The 23,916-nt window shown below is 42.7% G+C and overlaps 1 protein-coding gene across 1 annotated transcript in view; it reads left to right on the top strand.

Moving 5' to 3' along the window:
- Nucleotides 1–23,916, top strand: part of MCPH1 (microcephalin 1) — a 1,050,284-nt gene that overhangs the window by 86,567 nt on the left and 939,801 nt on the right. The window contains exon 6 of the mRNA XM_053710372.1: nt 7,406–7,540. Within this exon, the coding sequence (XP_053566347.1) occupies nt 7,406–7,540 (135 nt within the window). The remainder of the gene's footprint in view (nt 1–7,405; nt 7,541–23,916) is intronic.

A 23,916-nucleotide genomic window follows, 5' to 3' on the forward strand; every position in this document is an offset into this window, starting at 1 on the left:
AAAATGGACTAGACAAAATTATTGGCACCTTTTATTTATTGGTATTTATATATACGTTGGATGTCACTCACTAAGTTTGTTGAATTATGATAAAGCTGAGTCTTCATGATTGGAATATTTGAACACAATAGGACTTGGCTAATAAAACCTTTTTGGAGTTCCTAATCCATTTGGAATATATATCGCTATATAATTATCTCTCATTCTCTCTCTCCCTCTCCCTCTATCTCTATCTCTCTAACTCTCTATCTACCTCTCTATCTCGATCTACCTCTCTATCTCGCTCTACCTCTCTATCTCGCTCTACCTCTCTATCTCGATCTAGCTCTCTATCTCGATCTAGCTCTCTATCTCGATCTAGCTCTCTATCTCGATCTAGCTCTCTATCTCGATCTAGCTCTCTATCTCGATCTAGCTCTCTATCTCGATCTAGCTCTCTATCTCGATCTAGCTCTCTATCTCGATCTAGCTCTCTATCTCGATCTAGCTCTCTAGCTACCTCTCTAGCTACCTCTCTCTCTCATGTATCAAAGACATGGCTCAACAGTTTTGTTGTAATTTTTCTTAAATGTAATCCGTTTTCATGATGTTCCAGAAACTCAGACCAATTGACGGCTTCAGTAACTACTACCTAACACACTTGCAGCAGTTACTTAACTCATCACTCAAGGGATGATGGAAATTGTGGTACTGATGCCCGTGACAAGGCTTAATGGTTCATTTAAAATGATGCCAGTTTGACGGACAGATGACAGTATGGTTGTACCTAAATGAAGGCTTACAAATGTTAATTCTAAGCTCCTTTTGTTTACAGTAATAAGATACAGGGTTGGTTTCTAAGTATATTTTGTTTCAATACATATATATATATATTGAGACAAACATACAATAAATAACAAGAAAGTACTTTCATTTTTTTATTGCACAATATGTATTTCTGAATTACATAATATGTGGTGTATTCTTTTATACGTAATGCTTCACACAGTTAAAAGGATAGTAAAGTCAGAAATGAAATGTGCAGAGATGCTTTTCAATTTTAAATAGCATTTTTGCAATATAATTCTATTAGCAAAAAACAGAATTTATGTTTACCTGATAAATTACTTTCTCCAACGGTGTGTCCGGTCCACGGCGTCATCCTTACTTGTGGGATATTCTCTTCCCCAACAGGAAATGGCAAAGAGTCCAGCAAAGCTGGTCACATGATCCCTCCTAGGCTCCGCCTACCCCAGTCATTCGACCGACGTTAAGGAGGAATATTTGCATAGGAGAAACCATATGATACCGTGGTGACTGTAGTTAAAGAAAATAAATTATCAGACCTGATTAAAAAACCAGGGCGGGCCGTGGACCGGACACACCGTTGGAGAAAGTAATTTATCAGGTAAACATAAATTCTGTTTTCTCCAACATAGGTGTGTCCGGTCCACGGCGTCATCCTTACTTGTGGGAACCAATACCAAAGCTTTAGGACACGGATGAAGGGAGGGAGCAAATCAGGTCACCTAAATGGAAGGCACCACGGCTTGCAAAACCTTTCTCCCAAAAACAGCCTCAGAAGAAGCAAAAGTATCAAACTTGTAAAATTTGGTAAAAGTGTGCAGTGAAGACCAAGTCGCTGCCCTACATATCTGATCAACAGAAGCCTCGTTCTTGAAGGCCCATGTGGAAGCCACAGCCCTAGTGGAATGAGCTGTGATTCTTTCAGGAGGCTGCCGTCCGGCAGTCTCGTAAGCCAATCTGATGATGCTTTTAATCCAAAAAGAGAGAGAGGTAGAAGTTGCTTTTTGACCTCTCCTTTTACCAGAATAAACAACAAACAAGGAAGATGTTTGTCTAAAATCCTTTGTAGCATCTAAATAGAATTTTAGAGCGCGAACAACATCCAAATTGTGCAACAAACGTTCCTTCTTCGAAACTGGTTTCGGACACAAAGAAGGCACGACTATCTCCTGGTTAATGTTTTTGTTAGAAACAACTTTTGGAAGAAAACCAGGTTTAGTACGTAAAACCACCTTATCTGCATGGAACACCAGATAAGGAGGAGAACACTGCAGAGCAGATAATTCTGAAACTCTTCTGGCAGAAGAAATTGCAACCAAAAACAAAACTTTCCAAGATAATAACTTAATATCAACGGAATGTAAGGGTTCAAACGGAACCCCCTGAAGAACTGAAAGAACTAAGTTGAGACTCCAAGGGGGAGTCAAAGGTTTGTAAACAGGCTTAATTCTAACCAGAGCCTGAACAAAGGCTTGAACATCTGGCACAGCTGCCAGCTTCTTGTGGAGTAACACAGACAAGGCAGAAATCTGTCCCTTCAAGGAACTTGCAGATAATCCTTTCTCCAATCCTTCTTGAAGAAAGGATAGAATCTTAGGAATCTTTACCTTGTCCCAAGGGAATCCTTTAGATTCACACCAACAGATATAGTTTTTCCATATTTTGTGGTAAATTTTTCTAGTTACAGGCTTTCTGGCCTGAACAAGAGTATCAATAACAGAATCTGAGAACCCTCGTTTTGATAAGATCAAGCGTTCAATCTCCAAGCAGTCAGCTGGAGTGAGACCAGATTCGGATGTTCGAACGGACCTTGAACAAGAAGGTCTCGTCTCAAAGGTAGCTTCCATGGTGGAGCCGATGACATATTCACCAGATCTGCATACCAAGTCCTGCGTGGCCACGCAGGAGCCATCAAGATCACCGACGCCCTCTCCTAATGGATCCTGGCTACCAGCCTGGGGATGAGAGGAAACGGCGGGAATACATAAGCTAGTTTGAAGGTCCAAGGTGCTACTAGTGCATCTACTAGAGTCGCCTTGGGATCCCTGGATCTGGACCCGTAGCAAGGAACCTTGAAGTTCTGACGAGAGGCCATCAGATCCATGTCTGGAATGCCCCACAGTTGAGTAATTTGGGCAAAGATTTCCGGATGGAGTTCCCACTCCCCCGGATGTAATGTCTGACGACTCAGAAAATCCGCTTCCCAATTTTCCACTCCTGGGATGTGGATTGCAGACAGGTGGCAGGAGTGAGTCTCCGCCCATTGAATGATTTTGGTCACTTCTTCCATCGCCAGGGAACTCCTTGTTCCCCCCTGATGGTTGATGTACGCAACAGTCGTCATGTTGTCTGATTGAAACCGTATGAACTTGGCCTTTGCTAGCAGAATATTTATCGGTAGAAGAGATTCTTCCCGAGACCAAAGACCCTGAGCTTTCAGGGATCCCCAGACCGCGCCCCAGCCCATCAGACTGGCGTCGGTCGTGACAATGACCCACTCTGGTCTGCGGAAGGTCATCCCTTGTGACAGGTTGTCCAGGGACAGCCACCAACGGAGTGAGTCTCTGGTCCTCTGATTTACTTGTATCTTCGGAGACAAGTCTGTATAGTCCCCATTCCACTGACTGAGCATGCACAGTTGTAATGGTCTTAGATGAATGCGCGCAAAAGGAACTATGTCCATTGCCGCTACCATCAAACCTATTACTTCCATGCACTGTGCTATGGAAGGAAGAGGAACGGAATAGAAAAATCCTCATTTCTAAGGAGTCTATTATTGTTCCCAAGAAGGGAACCCTTGTCGACGGAGATAGAGAACTCTTTTCCACGTTCACTTTCCATCCGTGAGATCTGAGAAAGGCCAGGACTATGTCCGTGTGAGCCTTGGCTTGAGGAAGTGACGACGCTTGAATCAGAATGTCGTCCAAGTAAGGTACTACTGCAATGCCCCTTGGTCTTAGCTAGAAGGGACCCTAGTACCTTTGTGAAAATCCTTGGAGCAGTGGCTAATCCGAAAGGAAGCGCCACGAACTGGTAATGCTTGTCCAGGAATGCGAACCTTAGGAACCGATGATGTTCCTTGTGGATAGGAATATGTAGATACGCATCCTTTAAATCCACCGTGGTCATGAATTGACCTTCCTGGATGGAAGGAAGAATTGTTCGAATGGTTTCCATTTTGAACGATGGAACCTTGAGAAACTTGTTTAAGATCTTGAGATCTAAGATTGGTCTGAACGTTCCCTCTTTTTTGGGAACTATGAACAGATTGGAGTAGAACCCCATCCCTCGTTCTCCTAATGGAACAGGATGAATCACTCCCATTTTTAACAGGTCTTCTACACAATGTAAGAATGCCTGTCTCTTTATGTGGTCTGAGGACAATTGAGACCTGTGGAACCTCCCCCTTGGGGGAAGCCCCTTGAATTCCAGAAGATAACCTTGGGAGACTATTTCTAGTGCCCAAGGATCCAGAACATCTCTTGCCCAAGCCTGAGCGAAGAGAGAGAGTCTGCCCCCCACCAGATCCGGTCCCGGATCGGGGGCCAACATTTCATGCTGTCTTGGTAGCAGTGGCAGGTTTCTTGGCCTGCTTTCCCTTGTTCCAGCCTTGCATTGGTCTCCAGGCTGGCTTGGCTTGAGAAGTATTACCCTCTTGCTTAGAGGACGTAGCACTTGGGGCTGGTCCGTTTCTACGAAAGGGACGAAAATTAGGTTTATTTTTGGCCTTGAAAGACCTATCCTGAGGAAGGGCGTGGCCCTTACCCCCAGTGATATCAGAGATAATCTCTTTCAAGTCAGGGCCAAACAGCGTTTTCCCCTTGAAAGGAATGTTAAGGAGTTTGTTCTTGGAAGACGCATCAGCTGACCAAGATTTCAACCAAAGCGCTCTGCGCGCCACAATAGCAAACCCAGAATTCTTTGCCGCTAACCTAGCCAATTGCAAAGTGGCGTCTAGGGTGAAAGAATTAGCCAATTTGAGAGCACGGATTCTGTCCATAATCTCCTCATAAGGAGGAGAATCACTATCGATCGCCTTTACTAGCTCATCGAACCAGAAACACGCGGCTGTAGTGACAGGGACAATGCATGAAATTCGTTGTAGAAGGTAACCCTGCTGAACAAACATCTTTTTAAGCAAACCTTCTAATTTTTTATCCATAGGATCTTTGAAAGCACAACTATCTTCTATGGGTATAGTGGTGCGTTTGTTTAAAGTAGAAACCGCTCCCTCGACCTTGGGGACTGTCTGCCATAAGTCCTTTCTGGGGTCGACCATAGGAAACAATTTTTTAAATATGGGGGGAGGGACGAAAGGTATACCGGGCCTTTCCCATTCTTTATTTACAATGTCCGCCACCCGCTTGGGTATAGGAAAAGCTTCTGGGAGCCCCGGGACCTCTAGGAACTTGTCCATTTTACATAGTTTCTCTGGGATGATCAAATTCTCACAATCATCCAGAGTGGATAATACCTCCTTAAGCAGAGCGCGGAGATGTTCCAACTTAAATTTAAATGTAATCACATCGGGTTCAGCTTGTTGAGAAATTTTCCCTGAATCTGAAATTTCTCCCTCAGACAAAACCTCCCTGGCCCCCTCAGACTGGTGTAGGGGCATTTCAGAACCATTATCATCAGCGTCCTCATGCTCTTCAGTATCTAAAACAGAGCAGTCGCGCTTACGCTGATAAGTGGGCATTTTGGCTAAAATGTTTTTGATAGAATTATCCATTACAGCCGTTAATTGTTGCATAGTAAGGAGTATTGGCGCGCTAGATGTACTAGGGGCCTCCTGAGTGGGCAAGACTCGTGTAGACGAAGGAGGGAATGATGCAGTACCATGCTTACTCCCCTCACTTGAGGAATCATCTTGGGCATCATTTTCAGTGTCACATAAATCACATTTATTTAAATGAGAAGGAACCCTGGCTTCCCCACATTCAGAACACAGTCTATCTGGTAGTTCAGACATGTTAAACAGGCATAAACTTGATAACAAAGTACAAAAAACGTTTTAAAATAAAACCGTTACTGTCACTTTAAATTTTAAACTGAACACACTTTATTACTGCAATTGCGAAAAAGTATGAAGGAATTGTTCAAAATTCACCAAAATTTCACCACAGTGTCTTAAAGCCTTAAAAGTATTGCACACCAAATTTGGAAGCTTTAACCCTTAAAACAACGGAACCGGAGCCGTTTTTAACTTTAACCCCTTTACAGTCCCTGGTATCTGCTTTGCTGAGACCCAACCAAGCCCAAAGGGGAATACGATACCAAATGACGCCTTCAGAAAGTCTTTTCTATGTATCAGAGCTCCTCACACATGCGACTGCATGTCATGCCTCTCAAAAACAAGTGCGCAATACCGGCGCGAAAATGAGGCTCTGTCTATGATTAGGGAAAGCCCCTAAAGAATAAGGTGTCTAAAACAGTGCCTGCCGATATTATTTTACCAAAATACCCAGATTAAATGATTCCTCAAGGCTAAATATGTGTAATATATGAATCGATTTAGCCCAGAAAATGTCTACAGTCTTAATAAGCCCTTGTGAAGCCCTTATTTACTGTCTGAATAAAAATGGCTTACCGGATCCCATAGGGAAAATGACAGCTTCCAGCATTACATCGTCTTGTTAGAATGTGTCATACCTCAAGCAGCAAAAGACTGCTCACTGTTCCCCCAACTGAAGTTAATTCCTCTCAACAGTCCTGTGTGGAACAGCCATGGATTTTAGTAACGGTTGCTAAAATCATTTTCCTCTTACAAACAGAAATCTTCATCTCTTTTCTGTTTCAGAGTAAATAGTACATACCAGCACTATTTTAAAATAACAAACTCTTGATTGAATAATAAAAACTACAGTTAAACACTAAAAAACTCTAAGCCATCTCCGTGGAGATGTTGCCTGTACAACGGCAAAGAGAATGACTGGGGTAGGCGGAGCCTAGGAGGGATCATGTGACCAGCTTTGCTGGGCTCTTTGCCATTTCCTGTTGGGGAAGAGAATATCCCACAAGTAAGGATGACGCCGTGGACCGGACACACCTATGTTGGAGAAATGTTTCTAGTAAGTTATTACTGTTTTTCTGCAGAATACGCACATAGCCCGTGAGGGCCCATGCACAAGTATTTAAACACCAAACCTCAACAGAAGCTTGTATGACATGAATTACATCTTCAGAAGCAATACACACCACCAGCTCCTTGAGCATGCATATTGTTTTAATACTGGTGCACGGCCCTCACAGGATATGTGCGTATGCTGCTGAAAAACAGTAATAACTTTTACTAGAAGCATTTTTGCTAATGGAAGTATATTGCAAAAATGCTCATTTCAAATTGAAATGCTCCAGTGCACATTTAAATTTTGACCTTTCTATCCCTTTAACCTTGTAAGTGAAATAGCAAAGCACATAGTACTGATTGTACATGGAGCTTACAGACATTTGCAACATACAGGTGATTTGATGGGTATGCTAAGCATGGCTTGTTTGTTGTTTCACAATAGTAAATCTTAAAGGTCACTTTGATATACAACCATTGGTATGCCTCTTTGAAGCCTTACATGCCATCTACTTGTTATAATATTTTAATCAGTTTTTAATCTTTTGCCAGATGTTCCAGTTTTATTATTTGATGAGGATGGAACATTAATGTACAGTCCAAAGGCTGTGGTTTCCGATCGCAGCAATGCAATGGAAAAAAGACTAAAAGAAATGAAGAATAAAAGAGAGAATCTGTCTCCTACAGGTATTGTCATTGAAAAAAACCTAACCCTTTAAAAAGTACAAGCTGAACTTTTTACGATTCTAATTCATATTTATTTCATAATGGTGGTAATTACTCCTGGCCACTAGGAGGAGCAAAGGTCCCAAATTTTAAAGTGCCCTTAAAACTTTACTGGAAGCTAGTCTTGTCTTTTCCTTCGCAGGAAGAAGGTGAAGAAGGATGGTGCTCCAGGTGTTAATAAGAAGGGTTTTCAGACCAATTCGAGGCCCAGTTTCCCCTAAAGTCTGGACAGAGGGATGTTGCCATGAGTATAGGTAGCGGCACAAGAACACCCAATAGGAGTTAGTCGCAGGGACCAGTCTATAGTCAGTTCAGCATTATACTATACTTTATCTGTATATAAATATATATATATATATACACATACATATACTACAGGTAGCCCTCAGTTTACGCCGGGGTTCGGTTCCAGAAGGAATGGTTGTAAATCGAAACCGTTGTAATTTGAAACCCAGTTTATAATTTAAGTCAATGGGAAGTGAGGGAGATACGTTCCAGGCGCCTCTCAAAATTGTCATAAGTAACACCTAATACATTATTTCTCTTGTTAAGTGTGTTCAGTCCACGGGTCATCCATTACTTATGGGATATATTCTCCTTCCCAACAGGAAGTTGCAAGAGGATCACCCAAGCAGAGCTGCTATATAGCTCCTCCCCTCACATGTCATACCCAGTCATTCTCTTGCAACCCTCAACAAAGAAGGAGGTCGCGAGAGGAGCTGGAGTTTTTACTTAATTATTCTTCAATCAAAAGTTTGTTATTTTAAATGGCACTGGAGTGTGCTGTTTTTCTATCTCAGGCAGTATTTGGAAGAAGAAACTGCCTGTGTTTTTTTTCTATGATCTTAGCAGGCGTAACTAAGATCCACTGGCTGTTCTCGACATTCTGAGGAGTGGGGTAACTTCAGAAACTGGGAATAGCATGCGGGGTCCTCCGCAAATGAGGTATGTGCAGTACATTATTTTCTGGGAATGGAATTGACTAAGAAAATACTGCTGTGACCGTATGATGTAAGTACAGCCTTAAATGCAGTAGTGGCAACTGGTATCAGGCTGATAAATGTATGCGCAGTCAAGTTATTTTCTAGGGACTAGAATTTGACTGAGAAAATACTGTTAAAACTGAAATAATACTTAAGCCTTATCTGCAGTGGTAGCGACTGGTAGCAGGCTTAGTGATAACTTTGCATGACATTGGAAAATGTTATTTTTTAACAAAACGTTTACTGGCATGTTATTCGTTTTTGTGAGGTACTTTGGTGATAAATCTCTTTGGGCATGATTTTTTTCCACATGGCTGACATATATTTTCTGCATGGAAACCGTTATATCAGGGCTCCCACTGTTGTGATAGGAGTGGGAGGGACCTTGTTTTAGCGCCTTGTTGCGCAGTTATAATTCTAGCACAGTCTTCCTGCTTCTTCCTCCTTGATCCAGGACGTCTCTAGAGAGCTCAGGGGTCTGCAAAATTCATTTTAGAGGGAGGTAATCAGTCACAGCAGATCTGTGACAGTGTGCTTGACTGTGATTAAAAGCGTTAAATCTTAATTGATATCCGTTTTATCCTTTTTGGGTATTGAGGGGTTAATCATCCTTTTGCTGTATTTTTGAAGCGCTGCAGCGTTTTTTATATTGCTTGTAAACTTATTGAAAGTGATTTCCAAGCTTGCTAGTTTCATTGCTAAGTCTGTTTAAACATGTCTGATTCAGAGGAAACTGTTTGTTCATCATGTTCAAAAGCCAATGTGGAGCCCAATAGAACGATGTGTACCAATTGTATTGATATTGCTTTGAATAAAAGTCAATCTGTACCGATAGAGAAACTATCACCAGACAACGAGGGGGAAGTTATGCCGCCTAACTCTCCTCACGTGTCAGTACCTGCGTCTCCCGCTCGGGAGATGCGTAGGATTGAGACGCCAAGTACATCTAGGCCCTTACAAATCACTTTACATGATATGGCTAATGTTATGAAAGAAGTATTATATAATATGCCCGAATTAAGGGGCAAGCGCGATAGCTCTGGGTTAAGGACAGAGCGCGCTGATGACACGAGAGCCATGTCTGATACTGCGTCACAATTTGCAGAACATGAGGACGGTGAGCTTCATTCTGTCGGTGACGGTTCTGATCCGGGGAGACCGGATTCAGAAATTTCAAATTTTAAATTTAAGCTTGAGAACCTCCGTGTGTTACTAGGGGAGGTATTAGCGGCTCTGAATGATTGCGACACTGTGGCAATCCCAGAGAAATTGTGTAGGTTGGATAGATACTATGCGGTACCGGTGTGTACTGACGTCTTTCCTATACCAAAAAGACTTACAGAAATTATTAGTAAGGAGTGGGATAGACCCGGTGTGCCCTTTTCCCCTCCCCCGATATTCAGAAAAATGTTTCCTATAGACGCCACCACACGAGACTTATGGCAGACGGTCCCTAAGGTGGAGGGAGCAGTTTCTACTTTAGCCAAGCGTACCACTATCCCGGTGGAGGATAGCTGTGCTTTCTCAGATCCAATGGATAAAAAATTAGAGGGCTATCTTAAGAAAATGTTTGTTCAACAGGGTTTTATTTTGCAGCCTCTTGCATGCATTGCGCCTGTCACGGCTGCAGCGGCATTCTGGTTTGAGTCTCTGGAAGAGGCGATTCGCACAGAGCCATTGGATGAGGCTTTGAGCAAAGTTAGAACCCTTAAGCAAGCTAATGCGTTTGTTTCAGATGCCGTAGTACATCTAACCAAACTTACGGCTAAAAATTCCGGATTCGCCATACAGGCGCGCAGAGCGCTCTGGCTTAAATCCTGGTCAGCGGATGTAACTTCCAAGTCTAAGCTACTTAACATTCCTTTCAAAGGGCAGACCTTATTCGGGCCCGGCTTGAAGGAAATTATTGCTGACATTACGGGAGGTAAGGGCCACGCCCTTACTCAGGACAGGGCCAAACCAAAGGCCAAACAGTCTAATTTTCGTGCCTTTCGTAACTTCAAGGCAGGAGCAGCATCAACTTCCTCAGCTCCAAAACAGGAAGGAACTACTGCTCGTTACAGACAGGGTTGGAAAGGCAACCAGTCATGGAACAAGGGCAAGCAGGCCAGAAAGCCTACTTCCGCCCCTAAGACAGCATGAAGACAGGGCCCCCTATCCGGAGACGGATTTAGTGGGGGGCAGACTTTCTCTCTTCGCCCAGGCTTAGGCAAGAGATGTGCAGGATCCCTGGACGTTGAAGATTATATCTCAGGGATACCTTCTGGATTTCAAAACCTCTCCTCCACAAGGAAGGTTCCATCTTTCGAGGTTATCAACAAACCTAGTAAAGAGAGAGGCATTTCTACAATGTGTACAAGACCTCTTAATCATGGGAGTGATCCACTCAGTTCCGCGATCGGAACAGAGACAAGGATTTTACTCAAATCTATTTGTGGTTCCCAAAAAAGAGGGAACCTTCAGACCAATCTTGGACTTAAAGATCTTAAACAAATTCCTAAGGGTACCATCGTTCAAGATGGAAACCATTCGAACCATCCTACCCATGATCCAAGAGGGTTAATATATGACCACAGTGGACTTAAAGGATGCTTACCTTCACATACCGATTCACAAAGATCATTATCGGTACCTAAGGTTTGCCTTTCTAGACAGGCATTACCAGTTTGTGGCTCTTCCCTTCGGGTTAGCCACAGCCCCGAGAATTTTTACGAAGGTTCTGGGCTCACTTCTGGCGGTACTAAGACCACGAGGCATAGCGGTGGCTCCGTACCTAGACGACATTCTGATACAAGCGTCAAGTTTTCAGAATGCAAAGTCTCATACAGAGATAGTTCTTGCATTTCTGAGGTTGCATGGGTGGAAAGTGAACGTGGAAAAGAGTTCTCTGTTACCACTCACAAGGGTTCCTTTTCTAGGGACTCTTATAGATTCTGTAGAGATGAAGATTTACCTGACGGAGTCCAGGTTATCAAAGATTCTCAATGCTTGCCGTGTCCTTCATTCCATTCCAAGCCCATCAGTAGCTCAGTGCATGGAGGTAATCGGCTTAATGGTCGCGGCAATGGACATAGTGCCATTTGCGCGCCTGCATCTCAGACCGCTGCAACTATGCATGCTCAGTCAATGGAACGGGGATTACTCAGATCTGTCCCCTTTGCTAAATCTGGACCAGGAGACCAGAGATTTTCTTCTCTGGTGGTTGTCACCGGTTCATCTGTCCAAAGGAATGACCTTTCGCAGACCAGATTGGACGATTGTAACAACGGATGCCAGCCTTCTAGGCTGGGGAGCAGTCTGGAATTCCCTGAAGGCTCAGGGTTCGTGGACTCAGGAGGAGAAACTCCTTCCAATAAACATTCTGGAATTAAGAGCAATATTCAATGCTCTTCTAACTTGGCCTCAGTTAGCAAGACTGAGGTTCATCAGATTTCAGTCGGACAATATCACGACTGTGGCTTACATCAATCATCAAGGGGGAACCAGGAGTTCCTTAGCGATGTTGGAAGTCTCGAAGATAATTCGCTGGGCAGAGTCTCGCTCTTGCCACCTGTCAGCGATTTACATCCCAGGCGTAGAGAACTGGGAGGCGGATTTCCTAAGTCGCCAGACTTTTCATCCGGGAGAGTGGGAACTTCACCCGGAGGTCTTTGCTCAACTGATTCGTCGTTGGGGCAAACCGGATCTGGATCTCATGGCATCTCGCCAGAACGCGAAGCTTCCTTGTTACGGATCCAGGTCCAGTGACCCGGGAGCGGTGCTGGTAGATGCAATAGCAGCCCCTTGGGTTTTCAACATAGCTTATGTGTTTCCTCCATTTCCGTTGCTACCTCGACTGATTGCCAGGATCAAACAGGAGAGGGCATCGGTAATTCTGATAGCGCCTGGTATGCAGACCTAGTGGACATGTCGTCCTGTCCACCGTGGTCTCTTCCTCTGAGGCAGGACCTTCTAATTCAGGGTCCTTTCAACCATCCAAACCTAATTTCTCTGAGGCTGACTGCCTGGAAATTGAACGCTTGATTCTATCTAAGCGGGGGTTTTCGGATTCGGTTATTGATACAGTAATACAGGCTCGGAAACCTGTGACCAGAAAAATTTACCATAAGATATGGCGTAAATATTTATATTGGTGCGAATTCAAGAGTTACTCATGGAGTAAGGTTAGGATTCCTAGGATATTGGCTTTTCTACAAGAGGGTTTAGAAAAAGGTTTGTCCGCTTGTTCGCTAAAGGGACAGATTTCAGCTCTGTCTATTCTTTTACACAAACGTCTGGCAGAGAATCCAGACGTCCAGGCCTTTTGTCAGGCTTTGGCTAGAATTAAGCCTGTGTTTAAAGCTGTTGCTCCTCCGTGGAGCTTAAACTTGGTTCTTAAAGTTCTTCAGGGTGTTCCGTTTGAACCCCTTCATTCCATTGATATTAAGCTTTTATCTTGGATAGTTTTGTTTTTGATGGCTATTTCCTCTGCTCGAAGAGTGTCTGAGTTATCTGCCTTACATTGTGATTCTCCTTATCTGATCTTTCATTCAGACAAGGTAGTACTGCGTACTAAACCTGGGTTTTTACCTAAGGTTGTTTCTAACAGGAATATCAATCAAGAGATTGTTGTTCCGTCATTATGTCCTAATCCTTCTTCAAAGAAGGAACGTCTTTTGCATAATCTAGACGTGGTCCGTGCTCTGAAGTTCTACTTACAGGCAACTAAAGATTTTAGACAAACTTCTTCTCTGTTTGTCGTTTACTCTGGACAGAGGAGAGGTCAAAAGGCTTCGGCTACCTCTCTCTCTTTTTGGCTTCGTAGCATAATACGTTTAGCCTATGAGACTGCTGGACAGCAGCCTCCTGAAATAATTACAGCTCATTCCACTAGAGCTGTGGCTTCCACCTGGGCCTTTAAGAATGAGGCCTCTGTTGAACAGATTTGCAAGGCTGCAACTTGGTCTTCACTTCATACTTTTTCCAAATTTTACAAATTTGACACTTTCGCTTCTTCGGAGGCTGGTTTTGGGAGAAAGGTTCTACAGGCAGTGGTTCCTTCTGTTTAATGTTCCTGCCTTGTCCCTCCCTTCATCCGTGTACTTAGCTTTGGTATGGGTATCCCATAAGTAATGGATGACCCGTGGACTGAACACACTACAAGAGAAATAAATTTATCAGGTAAGCATAAATTATGTTTTTTAAAGCTTTGAAATGAAGACTTTAAATGCTAAACAGCATTATAAACCTAATAAAATCACACAACACAGAATATATCATTAAACTAAGTTAAATGAACAAACATATTTGCTAAACAGCATTATAAACCTAAAAATAATAATCACACAACACAGACTTCACTTGCATTTTCTCTTGTTAAGTGTATCCAGTACACGGATCATCCATTACTTATGGGATATTCTCCTTCCCAACAGGAAGTTGCAAGAGGATCACCCACAGCAGAGCTGCTATATAGCTCCTCCCCTAACTGCCATATCCAGTCATTCTCTTGCAACCCTCAACAAAGATGGAGGTCGTAAGAGGAGAGTGGTGTTTTATACTTAGTTTATTTCTTCAATCAAAAGTTTGCTATTTTTAAATGGTACCGGAGTGTGCTGTTTATCTCAGGCAGTATTTAGAAGAAGAATCTGCCTGCATTTTCTATGATCTTAGCAGAAGTAACTAAGATCCATGGCTGTTCTCACATATTCTGAGGAGTGAGGTAACTTCAGAGAGGGAATGGCATGCAGGTTTTCCTGCAATAAGGTATGTGCAGTTAATATTTTTCTAGGGATGGAATTTGCTAGAAAATGCTGCTTATACCGGATTAATGTAAGTAAAGCCTTAAATGCAGTGATAGCTACTGGTATCAGGCTTATTAATAGAGATGCATACTCTTATAAAAATGTAATATAAAACGTTTGCTGGCATGTTAATCGTTTTTATATATGTTTGGTGACAAAACTTATTGGGGCCTAGTTTTTTTCCGCATGGCTGGTTTGATTTCTGCCTAGAGACAGTTTCCTAAAGCTTTCCACTGTTGCAATATGAGTGGGAAGGGCCTATTTTAGTGCTTTTCTGTGCAAATAAAAATACTGACAGAGACATTCAGCTTCCCTCTGCATGATACAGGACATCTCTGAAGGGCTCAAAAGGCTTCAAAGTGGTGTTTGAGGAGGGTAACAATCACAGTAGGCTGTGGCAGTTGTTGTGACTGTGTTTAAAAAACGTTTTTGTCATTTATTATTCTGTTTTTGTTATTAAGGGGTTAATCATCCATTTGCAAGTGGGTGCAATGCTCTGCTGACTTGTTACATACACTGTAAAAATTTTGTTAGTGTAACTGCCTTTTTTCACTGTTATTTCAAATTTTGTCAAAATTTGTTTCTCTTAAAGGCACAGTAACGTTTTTTATATTGCTTGTTAACTTGCTTTAAAGTGTTTTCCAAGCTTGCTAGTCTCATTGCTAGTCTGTACAAACATGTCTGAAACAGAGGATACTTGTTCATTATGTTTAAAAGCCATGGTGGAGCCCCATAGGAGAATGTGTACTAAATGTATTGATTTCACCTTAAACAGTAAAGATCAGTCTTTATCTATAAAATAATTGTCACCAGAGGGGTCTGTCGAGGGGGAAGTTATGCCGACTAACTCTCCCCACGTGTCCGACCCTTCGCCTCCCGCTCAAGGGAAGCACGCTAATATGGCGCCAAGTAAATCAGGGACGCCCATAGCGATTACTTTGCAAGACATGGCTGCAATCATGAATAATACCCTGTCAGAGGTATTATCCAGATTGCCTGAATTGAGAGGCAAGCGCGATAGCTCTGGGGTTAGATGAGATACAGAGTGCCTAGATGCTGTAAGAGCCATGTCTGATACTGCGTCACAATATGCAGAACCTGAGGACGGAGAGCTTCAGTCTGCGGGTGACGTCTCTGATTCGGGGAGACCTGATTCAGAGATTTCTAATTTTAATTTAAGCTTGAGAACCTCCGTGTATTGCTTGGGGAGGTATTAGCTGCTCTTAATGACTGTGTCACAATTGCAGTGCCAGAGAAATTGTGTAGGCTGGATAAATACCATGCAGTGCCGGTGAGTACTGATGTTTTTCCAAATCCTTAAAAGGCTTACAGAAATTATTAGTAAGGAGTGGGATAGGCCCGGTGTGCCCTTTTCCCCACCTCCTATATTTAGAAAAATGTTTCCAATAGATGCCACTACACAGGACTTATGGCAGACTGTCCCTAAGGTGGAGGGAGCAGTTTCTACTTTAGCAAAGCGTACCACTATCCCGGTTGAGGACAGTTGTGCTTTTTCAGATCCAATGGATAAAAAAATTAGAGGGTTACCTTAAGAAAATGTTTATTCAACAAGGTTTTATGTTACAGTCCCTTGCATTCATTGCGCCTGTCACTGCTGCTGCGGCATTCTGGTTTGAGGCCCTGGAAGAGGCCATCCATACAGCTCCATTGACTGAAATTGTTGACAAGCTTAGAACTCTTAAGCTAGCTAACTCATTTGTTTCTGATGCCATTGTTCATTTGACTAAACTAACGGCTAAGAATTCCGGATTCGCCATCCAGGCGCGTAGGGCACTATGGCTCAAATCCTGGTCAGCTGATGTGACTTCAAAGTCTAAATTACTCAACATTCCTTTCAAGGGGCAAACCTTATTCGGGCCTGGTTTGAAAGAAATTATTGCTGACATTACTGGAGGTAAGGGTCATACCCTTCCTCAGGACTTGGCCAAATCAAAGGCCAAACAGTCTAATTTTCGTGCCTTTCGAAATTCCAAGGCAGGTGCAGCATCAACTTCCTCCGCTTCAAGACAAGAGGGAACTTTTGCTCAATCTAAGCAGGCCTGGAAACCTAACCAGTCCTGGAACAAAGGCAAGCGGGCCAGAAAGCCTGCTGCTGCCTCTAAGACAGCATGAAGGAGCGGCCCCCTATCCGGCGACGGATCTAGTAGGGGGCAGACTTTTTCTCTTCGCCCAGGCGTGGGCAAGAGATGTTCAGGATCCCTGGGCGTTGGAGATCATATCTCAGGGATATCTTCTGGACTTCAAAGCTTCCCCTCCACAAGGGAGATTTCATCTTTCAAGGTTATCTGCAAATCAGATAAAGAAAGAGGCATTCCTACGCTGTGTGCAAGACCTCCTAGTAATGGGAGTGATCCATCCAGTTCCGCGGACGGAACAAGGACAGGGTTTTTATTCAAATCTGTTTGTGGTTCCCAAGCCTACATCTCAGACCGCAGGCCAATTTTGGATCTAAAGATCTTAAACAAATTCCTCAGAGTTCCATATTTCAAAATGGAAACTATTCGGACCATCCTACCCATGATCCAAGAGGGTCAGTACATGACCACAGTGGACTTAAAGGATGCCTACCTTCACATACCGATTCACAAAGATCATCATCGATTCCTAAGGTTTGCCTTTCTAGACAGGCATTACCAATTTGTAGCTCTTCCCTTCGGGTTGGCTACAGCCCTGAGAATCTTTATGAAGGTTCTGGGCTCACTTCTGGCGGTTCTAAGACGGCGAGGCATAGCGGTGGCTCCGTATCTAGACGAAATCCTGATACAGGCGTCAAGCTTTCAAATTGCCAAGTCTCATACAGAGATAGTTCTGGCATTTCTGAGATCGCACGGGTGGAAAGTGAACGAGGAAAAGCGTTCTCTATCCCCACTCACAAGAGTCTCCTTCTTAGGGACTCTTATAGATTCTGTAGAGATGAAAATTTACCTGACGGAGTCCAGGTTATCAAAGCTTCTAAATGCTTGCCGTATTCTTCATTCCATTCCGCGCCCTTCGGTGGCTCAGTGTATGGAGGTGATCGGCTTAATGGTAGCGGCAATGGACATAGTGCCATTTGCGCGCCTACATCTCAGACCGCTGCAATTATGCATGCTAAGTCAGTGGAATTGGGATTACACAGATTTGTCCCCTCTGCTAAATCTGGATCAAGAGATCAGAGATTCTCTTCTCTGGTGGTTGTCTAGGATCCACCTGTCCGAGGGTATGACCTTTCGCAGGCCAGATTGGACAATTGTAACAACAGATACCAGCCTTCTAGGTTGGGGTGCAGTCTGGAACTTCCTGAAGGCACAGGGATCGTGGACTCAGGAGGAGAAACTCCTTCCGATAAATATTCTGGAGTTAAGAGCAATATTCAATGCTCTTCTGGCTTGGCCTCAGTTAGCAACACTGAGGTTCATCAGATTTCAGTCGGACAATATCACGACTGTGGCTTACATCAACCATCAAGGGGGAACCAGGAGTTCCCTAGTGATGTTAGAAGTCTCAAAAATAATTAGCTGGGCAGAGACTCACTCTTGCCACCTGTCAGCAATCCATATCCCAGGCGTGGAGAACTGGGAGGCGGATTTTCTAAGTCATCAGACTTTTCACCCGGGGGAGTGGGAACTCCATCCGGAGGTGTGTGCTCAGTTGATTCATCGTTGGGGCAAACCAGAGTTGGATCTCATGGCGTTTCGCCACAGAACGCCAAGCTTCCTTGTTACGGATCCAGGTCCAGGGACCCAGAAGCGACGCTGATAGATGCTCTAGCAGCGCCTTGGTTCTTCAACCTGGCTTATGTGTTTCCACCGTTTCCTCTGCTCCCTCGACTGATTGCCAAAATCAAACAGGAGAGAGCATCGGTGATTCTAATAGCGCCTGCGTGGCCACGCAGGACCTGGTATGCAGACCTAGTGGACATGTCATCCTTTCCACCATGGACTCTGCCTCTAAGACAGGACCTTCTAATGCAAGGTCCTTTCAATCATCCAAATCTAATTTCTCTGAGACTGACTGCATGGAGATTGAACGCTTGATTCTATCAAAGCGTGGCTTCTCCGAGTCGGTCATTGATACCTTAATACAGGCACGAAAGCCTGTTACCAGGAAAATCTATCACAAGATATGGCGTACATATCTTTACTGGTGTGAATCCAAGAATTACTCATGGAGTAAGGTTAGGATTCCTAGGATATTGTCCTTTCTCCAAGAGGGTTTGGACAAAGGATTATCAGCTAGTTCCTTAAAGGGACAGATTTCTGCTCTGTCTATTCTTTTGCTCAAGCGTCTGGCAGAAGTTCCAGACGTCCAGGCATTTTGTCAGGCTTTGGTTAGAGTTAAGCCTGTGTTTAAACCTGTTGCTCCCCCATGGAGCTTAAACTTGGTTCTTAAAGTTCTTCAAGGAGTTCCGTTTGAACCCCTTCATTCCATTGATATTAAGCTTTTATCTTGGAAAGTTCTGTTTTTGATGGCTATTTCCTCGACTCAGAGAGTCTCTGAGCTATCTGCCTTACAATGTGATTCTCCTTATCTGATTTTTCATGCAGATAAGGTAGTTCTGCGTACCAAACCTGGATTTTTACCTAAGGTGGTTTCTTACAAGAATATCAAGAGATTGTTGTTCCATCATTGTGTCCTAATCCTTCTTCAAAGAAGGAACGTCTTTTACATAATCTGGACGTAGTCCGTGCCTTGAAGTTTTACTTACAAGCTACTAAAGATTTTCGTCAAACATCTTCCCTGTTTGTCGTTTATTCTGGACAGAGGAGAGGTCAAAAAGCTTCAGCAACCTCTCTTTCCTTTTGGCTTCGGAGTATTATACGCCTAGCCTATGAGACTGCTGGACAGCAGCCCCCTGAAAGAATTACAGCACATTCTACTAGAGCTGTGGCTTCCACCTGGGCCTTTAAAAATGAGGCCTCTGTTGAACAGATTTGCAAGGCCGCGACTTGGTCTTCGCTTCACACTTTTTAAAAATTTTACAAATTTGATACTTCTGCTTCTTCGGAGGCTGTTTTTGGGAGAAAGGTTCTTCAGGCAGTGGTTCCTTCCGCTTAATCCCTGCCTTGTCCCTCCCATCATCCGTGTACTTTAGCTTTGGTATTGGTATCCCATAAGTAATGGATGATCCGTGGACTGGATACACTTAACAAGAGAAAACATAATTTATGCTTACCTGATAAATTTATTTCTCTTGTAGTGTATCCAGTCCACGGCCCGCCCTGTCATTTTAAGGCAGGTCTAAAATTTAATTAAACTACAGTCACTACTGCACCCTATGGTTTCTCCTTTCTCTGTTTCGGTCGAATGACTGGATATGGCAGTTAGGGGAGGAGCTATATAGCAGCTCTGCTGTGGGTGATCCTCTTGCAACTTCCTGTTGGGAAGGAGAATATCCCATAAGTAATGGATGATCCGTGGACTGGATACACTACAAGAGAAATAAATTTATCAGGTAAGCATAAATTATGTTTTTCTGCAAACAGGTCTTTCTATGCATTCCAATCTGGACTGATTTATAGACGGGAAAATCTTGTTCCTTTGAAATCTGCTCGATAGCTCAGGTCTGGTTAAACTGATTAATTTCAGCTTGCTTGGCTTTGCTGCAACACAAGCGGACAGCTCCACCTACTGGCAATTTTAATAAATGCACTGCTTCTCAATGCTTTTCAATAGGAGTCACATGACTGGAAAAAAAGGTTGTTATTCTGAAACGGTGTAAATTGAACCGTTGTAAAACGAGGGACACCTATATATATATGTAAAAAGATTGGTACCAGGGCGAACTGTTTATATAGACATATACAGGTATGTATCCATATTTATGACAGAGATAATAACGTTTTCGTAACCACCTATTAGTACATTAATATCAAGTGTGAGACAATCCAAACATAATACTTTCTAATGTGGTTCTAAGTAATGTACATCAAGAAATTATTATTTCTGTACAAAAATCACCCCTTCTTGACAACAGTTATTTGTAACAAAGTGAGTCCGTATAAACAGTAGGGAGTGTTGTGTCCAAAATATATACAGTAAAGGGGAATGAAAAAATGAACAAGAAAAACAAAATCAGTCCCAAATTTGCTTGGTGTACTTATTCTAAAGCAATCCAGAAATGGAGATAGATGCCTACTTACTACAAGCTACCTCAATCATATGAGGTAAGTGGATGCGTCCCTTTAAGGTATAAGTATCTCTCAGCAATCCAGGATCTTGCTTCTATGTCTCCTTGGTGTGGTAGAAGTGTTGTCTGTCTTTGTGGATCTGTTTTATGGTCCCCTCTCGATATCGCAATATGCCGTAAACATACGTAAGAAAAGGGGGATACAAATACAGACCAGTAGTCCAACACTGTATGATAATTATTGATGCTTATTTAATTTGCTAAAGATCAAATGCTCACATTTATTGCCATCAATCTAATATGAGGTATCAGTAAGGTGTTTAAAAAATATTTATGACATCAATTTCGTTCCTATTCTTATAGAATCCAAAAAAGTGGAGATGAGTGCCTACTTACTATAAATTACCTCAATCCTATGAGGTAAGTAGGTGAGTCCCTTTACAGAGTAAACGTCCCACAGCAATCCAGGTTATCACTTCTGTGTCTCCTTAATATGGTAGAAGTGTTATCTCTCTTTGCAGATGTTTTTCATGCCCTCCTCTCAGCAGCACAATGTGTCGTGGACATATGGAAAGGGAATACAAATGCAGACAGACAGTGCAACACTGTATGTAGATTTAAAAACTTATTTTATTTACTCAGTTTAAAATGCTCACATTTGCTACCCTCAATCCACTATGAGGTATCAGTTAGGCACGTAAAATTAGTTTGTAACATCAAATGCTGTTTTCCGGATCGTGTATATATCCAAAACACATTAATAACACTTGCAGGACAATACCAGAGCGATTTCAAATGTATACTTAATTACAGTCTCTTTCAATCAAACTCCTAACGTGTTTCAAAGGTATTTAGATAATGGGTTACCTTCTTCATCAGAGGATTTTTGTTATATGGGATTGCTTAAGTTAACGTATGACTTATAAATGTTGTGGGCTTGATCAATAACGACTATGAAGGCTCCTTCATAGTCGTTATTGATCAAGCTCACAACATTTACACAACATTTATAAGTCCTACGTTAACTTAAGCAATCCCATGTAACAAAAATCCTCTGATGAAGAAGGTAACCCATTATCTAAATACCTTTGAAACGCGTTAGGTGTTTGATTGAAAGAGACTGTAATTAAGTATACATTTGAAATCGCTCTGGTATTGTCCTTCAAGTTTTATTAATGTGTTTTGGATATATACACAATCTGGAAAACAGCATTTGATGTTACAAACTAATTTTACGTGCCTAACTGATACCTCATAGTGGATTGAGGGTAGCAAATGTGAGCATTTTAAACTGAGTAAATAAAATAAGTTTTTAAATCTACATACAGTGTTGCACTATCTGTCTGCATTTGTATTCCCTTTCCATATGTCCAAGACGCATTGTGCTGCTGAGAGGAGGGCATGTATATACATACACACACAATTTTGCCATGCACTCCCTTCTAGCATGTGTGAAATGCCCGGGTGCTTCCTCTAGATCGAGTTATATCTAAAAAGTATATAATTTAAGGGCACTGTCAGGTTCTTTTAAAACAATCTTTTAATCATGTTTATACAGTACATTTAAATCTGTGAAAGCGCAGGGCTCGGGAGGAGTCTGCTCTTCCCATCAACATCTTGGAGTTGAGGGCGATTTACAATGCTCTATTGGCTTGGCCTCAGTTGTCCTCAGCCCAGTTTATCAGGTTCCAGTCAGACAATCACCAGGGAGGAACTCGGAGTTCCTTAGCCATGAAGGAGGTTACTCAGATTCTTCAGTGTGCTGAGACCCACAATTGCTGTCTGCCATCCACATTCCAGGAGTAGACAATTGGTAAGCGGATTTTCTGAGCAGACAGACTTTTCATCCCGGGGAGTGGGAACTCCAGCCGGAGGTGTTTTCCAGCTTAGTCCTCAAATGGGGGATGACGGAGTTAGATCTGATGGCGTCCCGTCAGAACGCCAAGCTTCCAAGGAATGGTTCAAGGTCAAGAGATCTGCATGCCGTTCTGATAGAGGCTTTGGCGGTTCCTTGGGTTTTCAGGTTGGCATACCTGTTTCCTCCGTTTGCTCTCCTTCCACGAGTCATTGCTCGGTTCAAACAGGAGAGGGTGTCAGTGATTCTAATATCCCCTGCGTGGTATCGCAGGATCTGGTTTGCAGACCTAGTGGAGATGTCATCTCTCCCACCTTGGAGACTACCTCTGAGGAAGGATCTCCTGGTTCAGGGCCCCTTTCTTCATCCAAATCTTGTTTCTCTGAAGCTGACTGCTTTGAGATTGAACGCTTAATTCTGTCTAAGCGTGGTTTTTCTGAGTCGATCATTGAGACCATGATTCAGGCTTGCAAGCCTTTTACTAGAAATATTTACAATAAGATATGGTGTGAATCCAAGGGCGACTCTTGGAGTAGAATTAGACTTCCTAGAATTTTATCTTTTCTTCAGGAAGGCCTGGAAAAGGGATTGTCAGTCAGTACCCTGAATGGTCAGATTTCTGCTTTATCAGTTTTACTACATAAACGTTTGACGGATGTGCCAGATGTGCAATCTTTTTGTCAGTCCTTGGTCAAAATCAGGCTTCTCTTTTTAAGTCTTTTGTTCCTCCTTGGAGCCTTAACCTTGTTCTTAAAGTTTTACAGCTGGCTCCGTTTGAGCCGTTGCATTCCATAGACATTAAGTTGTCTTGGAAGGTTTTGTTTCTTGTTGCTATCTCTTCTGCTCGAAGAGTCTCGGAACTCTCAGCTCTGCAGTGTGATTCCCTTTATCTTATTTTTCATGCCGAAAAGACGGTTCTTCGTACTAAGTTAGGTTTCCTTCCTAAGGTTGTTTCTAATAGAAATATCAATCAGGAAATTGTTGTTCCCTCTCTGTGTCCTAATCCTTCTTCTTCTTCCAAAGAACGCTTGTTACACAGTTTGGATGTTGTACGTGCTTTTAAATTCTACTTACAGGCAACTAAGGATTTTCGCTAGTCCTCTGCCCTCTTTGTCTGTTTCTCTGGGAAACGTAAATGTCAGAAAGCTACTGCTACTACTCTATCTTTTTGGTTACAAAGTATAATTAATTTGGCTTATGAAACTGCTAAATAGAAGCCTCCTGAGAGAATTACGGCTGTTTCCTCTTCTTGGGCATTCAAAAATGAAACTTCTGTGGAACAAATTTGCAAGGCTGCAACTTGGTCTTCTCTACATACTTTCTCCAAATTTTCCAAATTTTATATTTTTGCCGCGGCTGAGGCTTCTTTTAGGAGAAAGGTTCTTCAAGCGGTGGTGCCTTCTGTTTAGGACTGCCTGTCTTGTCCCTCCCTGTTTATTTGTGTCCTCTAGCGTGAGTATTGGATCCCAACAGTAATTACTCAAGCCGTGGACTTACCATATCTTAGGAATGAAAGCAAAATGTATGCTTACCTGATAAATTTATTTCCAAATATGGTTAGTCCATGGCCTCACCCTTTATTTTAA

This window comes from Bombina bombina, chromosome 4 (assembly GCF_027579735.1).
Source record: "Bombina bombina isolate aBomBom1 chromosome 4, aBomBom1.pri, whole genome shotgun sequence".
Classification (NCBI taxonomy): domain Eukaryota; kingdom Metazoa; phylum Chordata; class Amphibia; order Anura; family Bombinatoridae; genus Bombina; species Bombina bombina.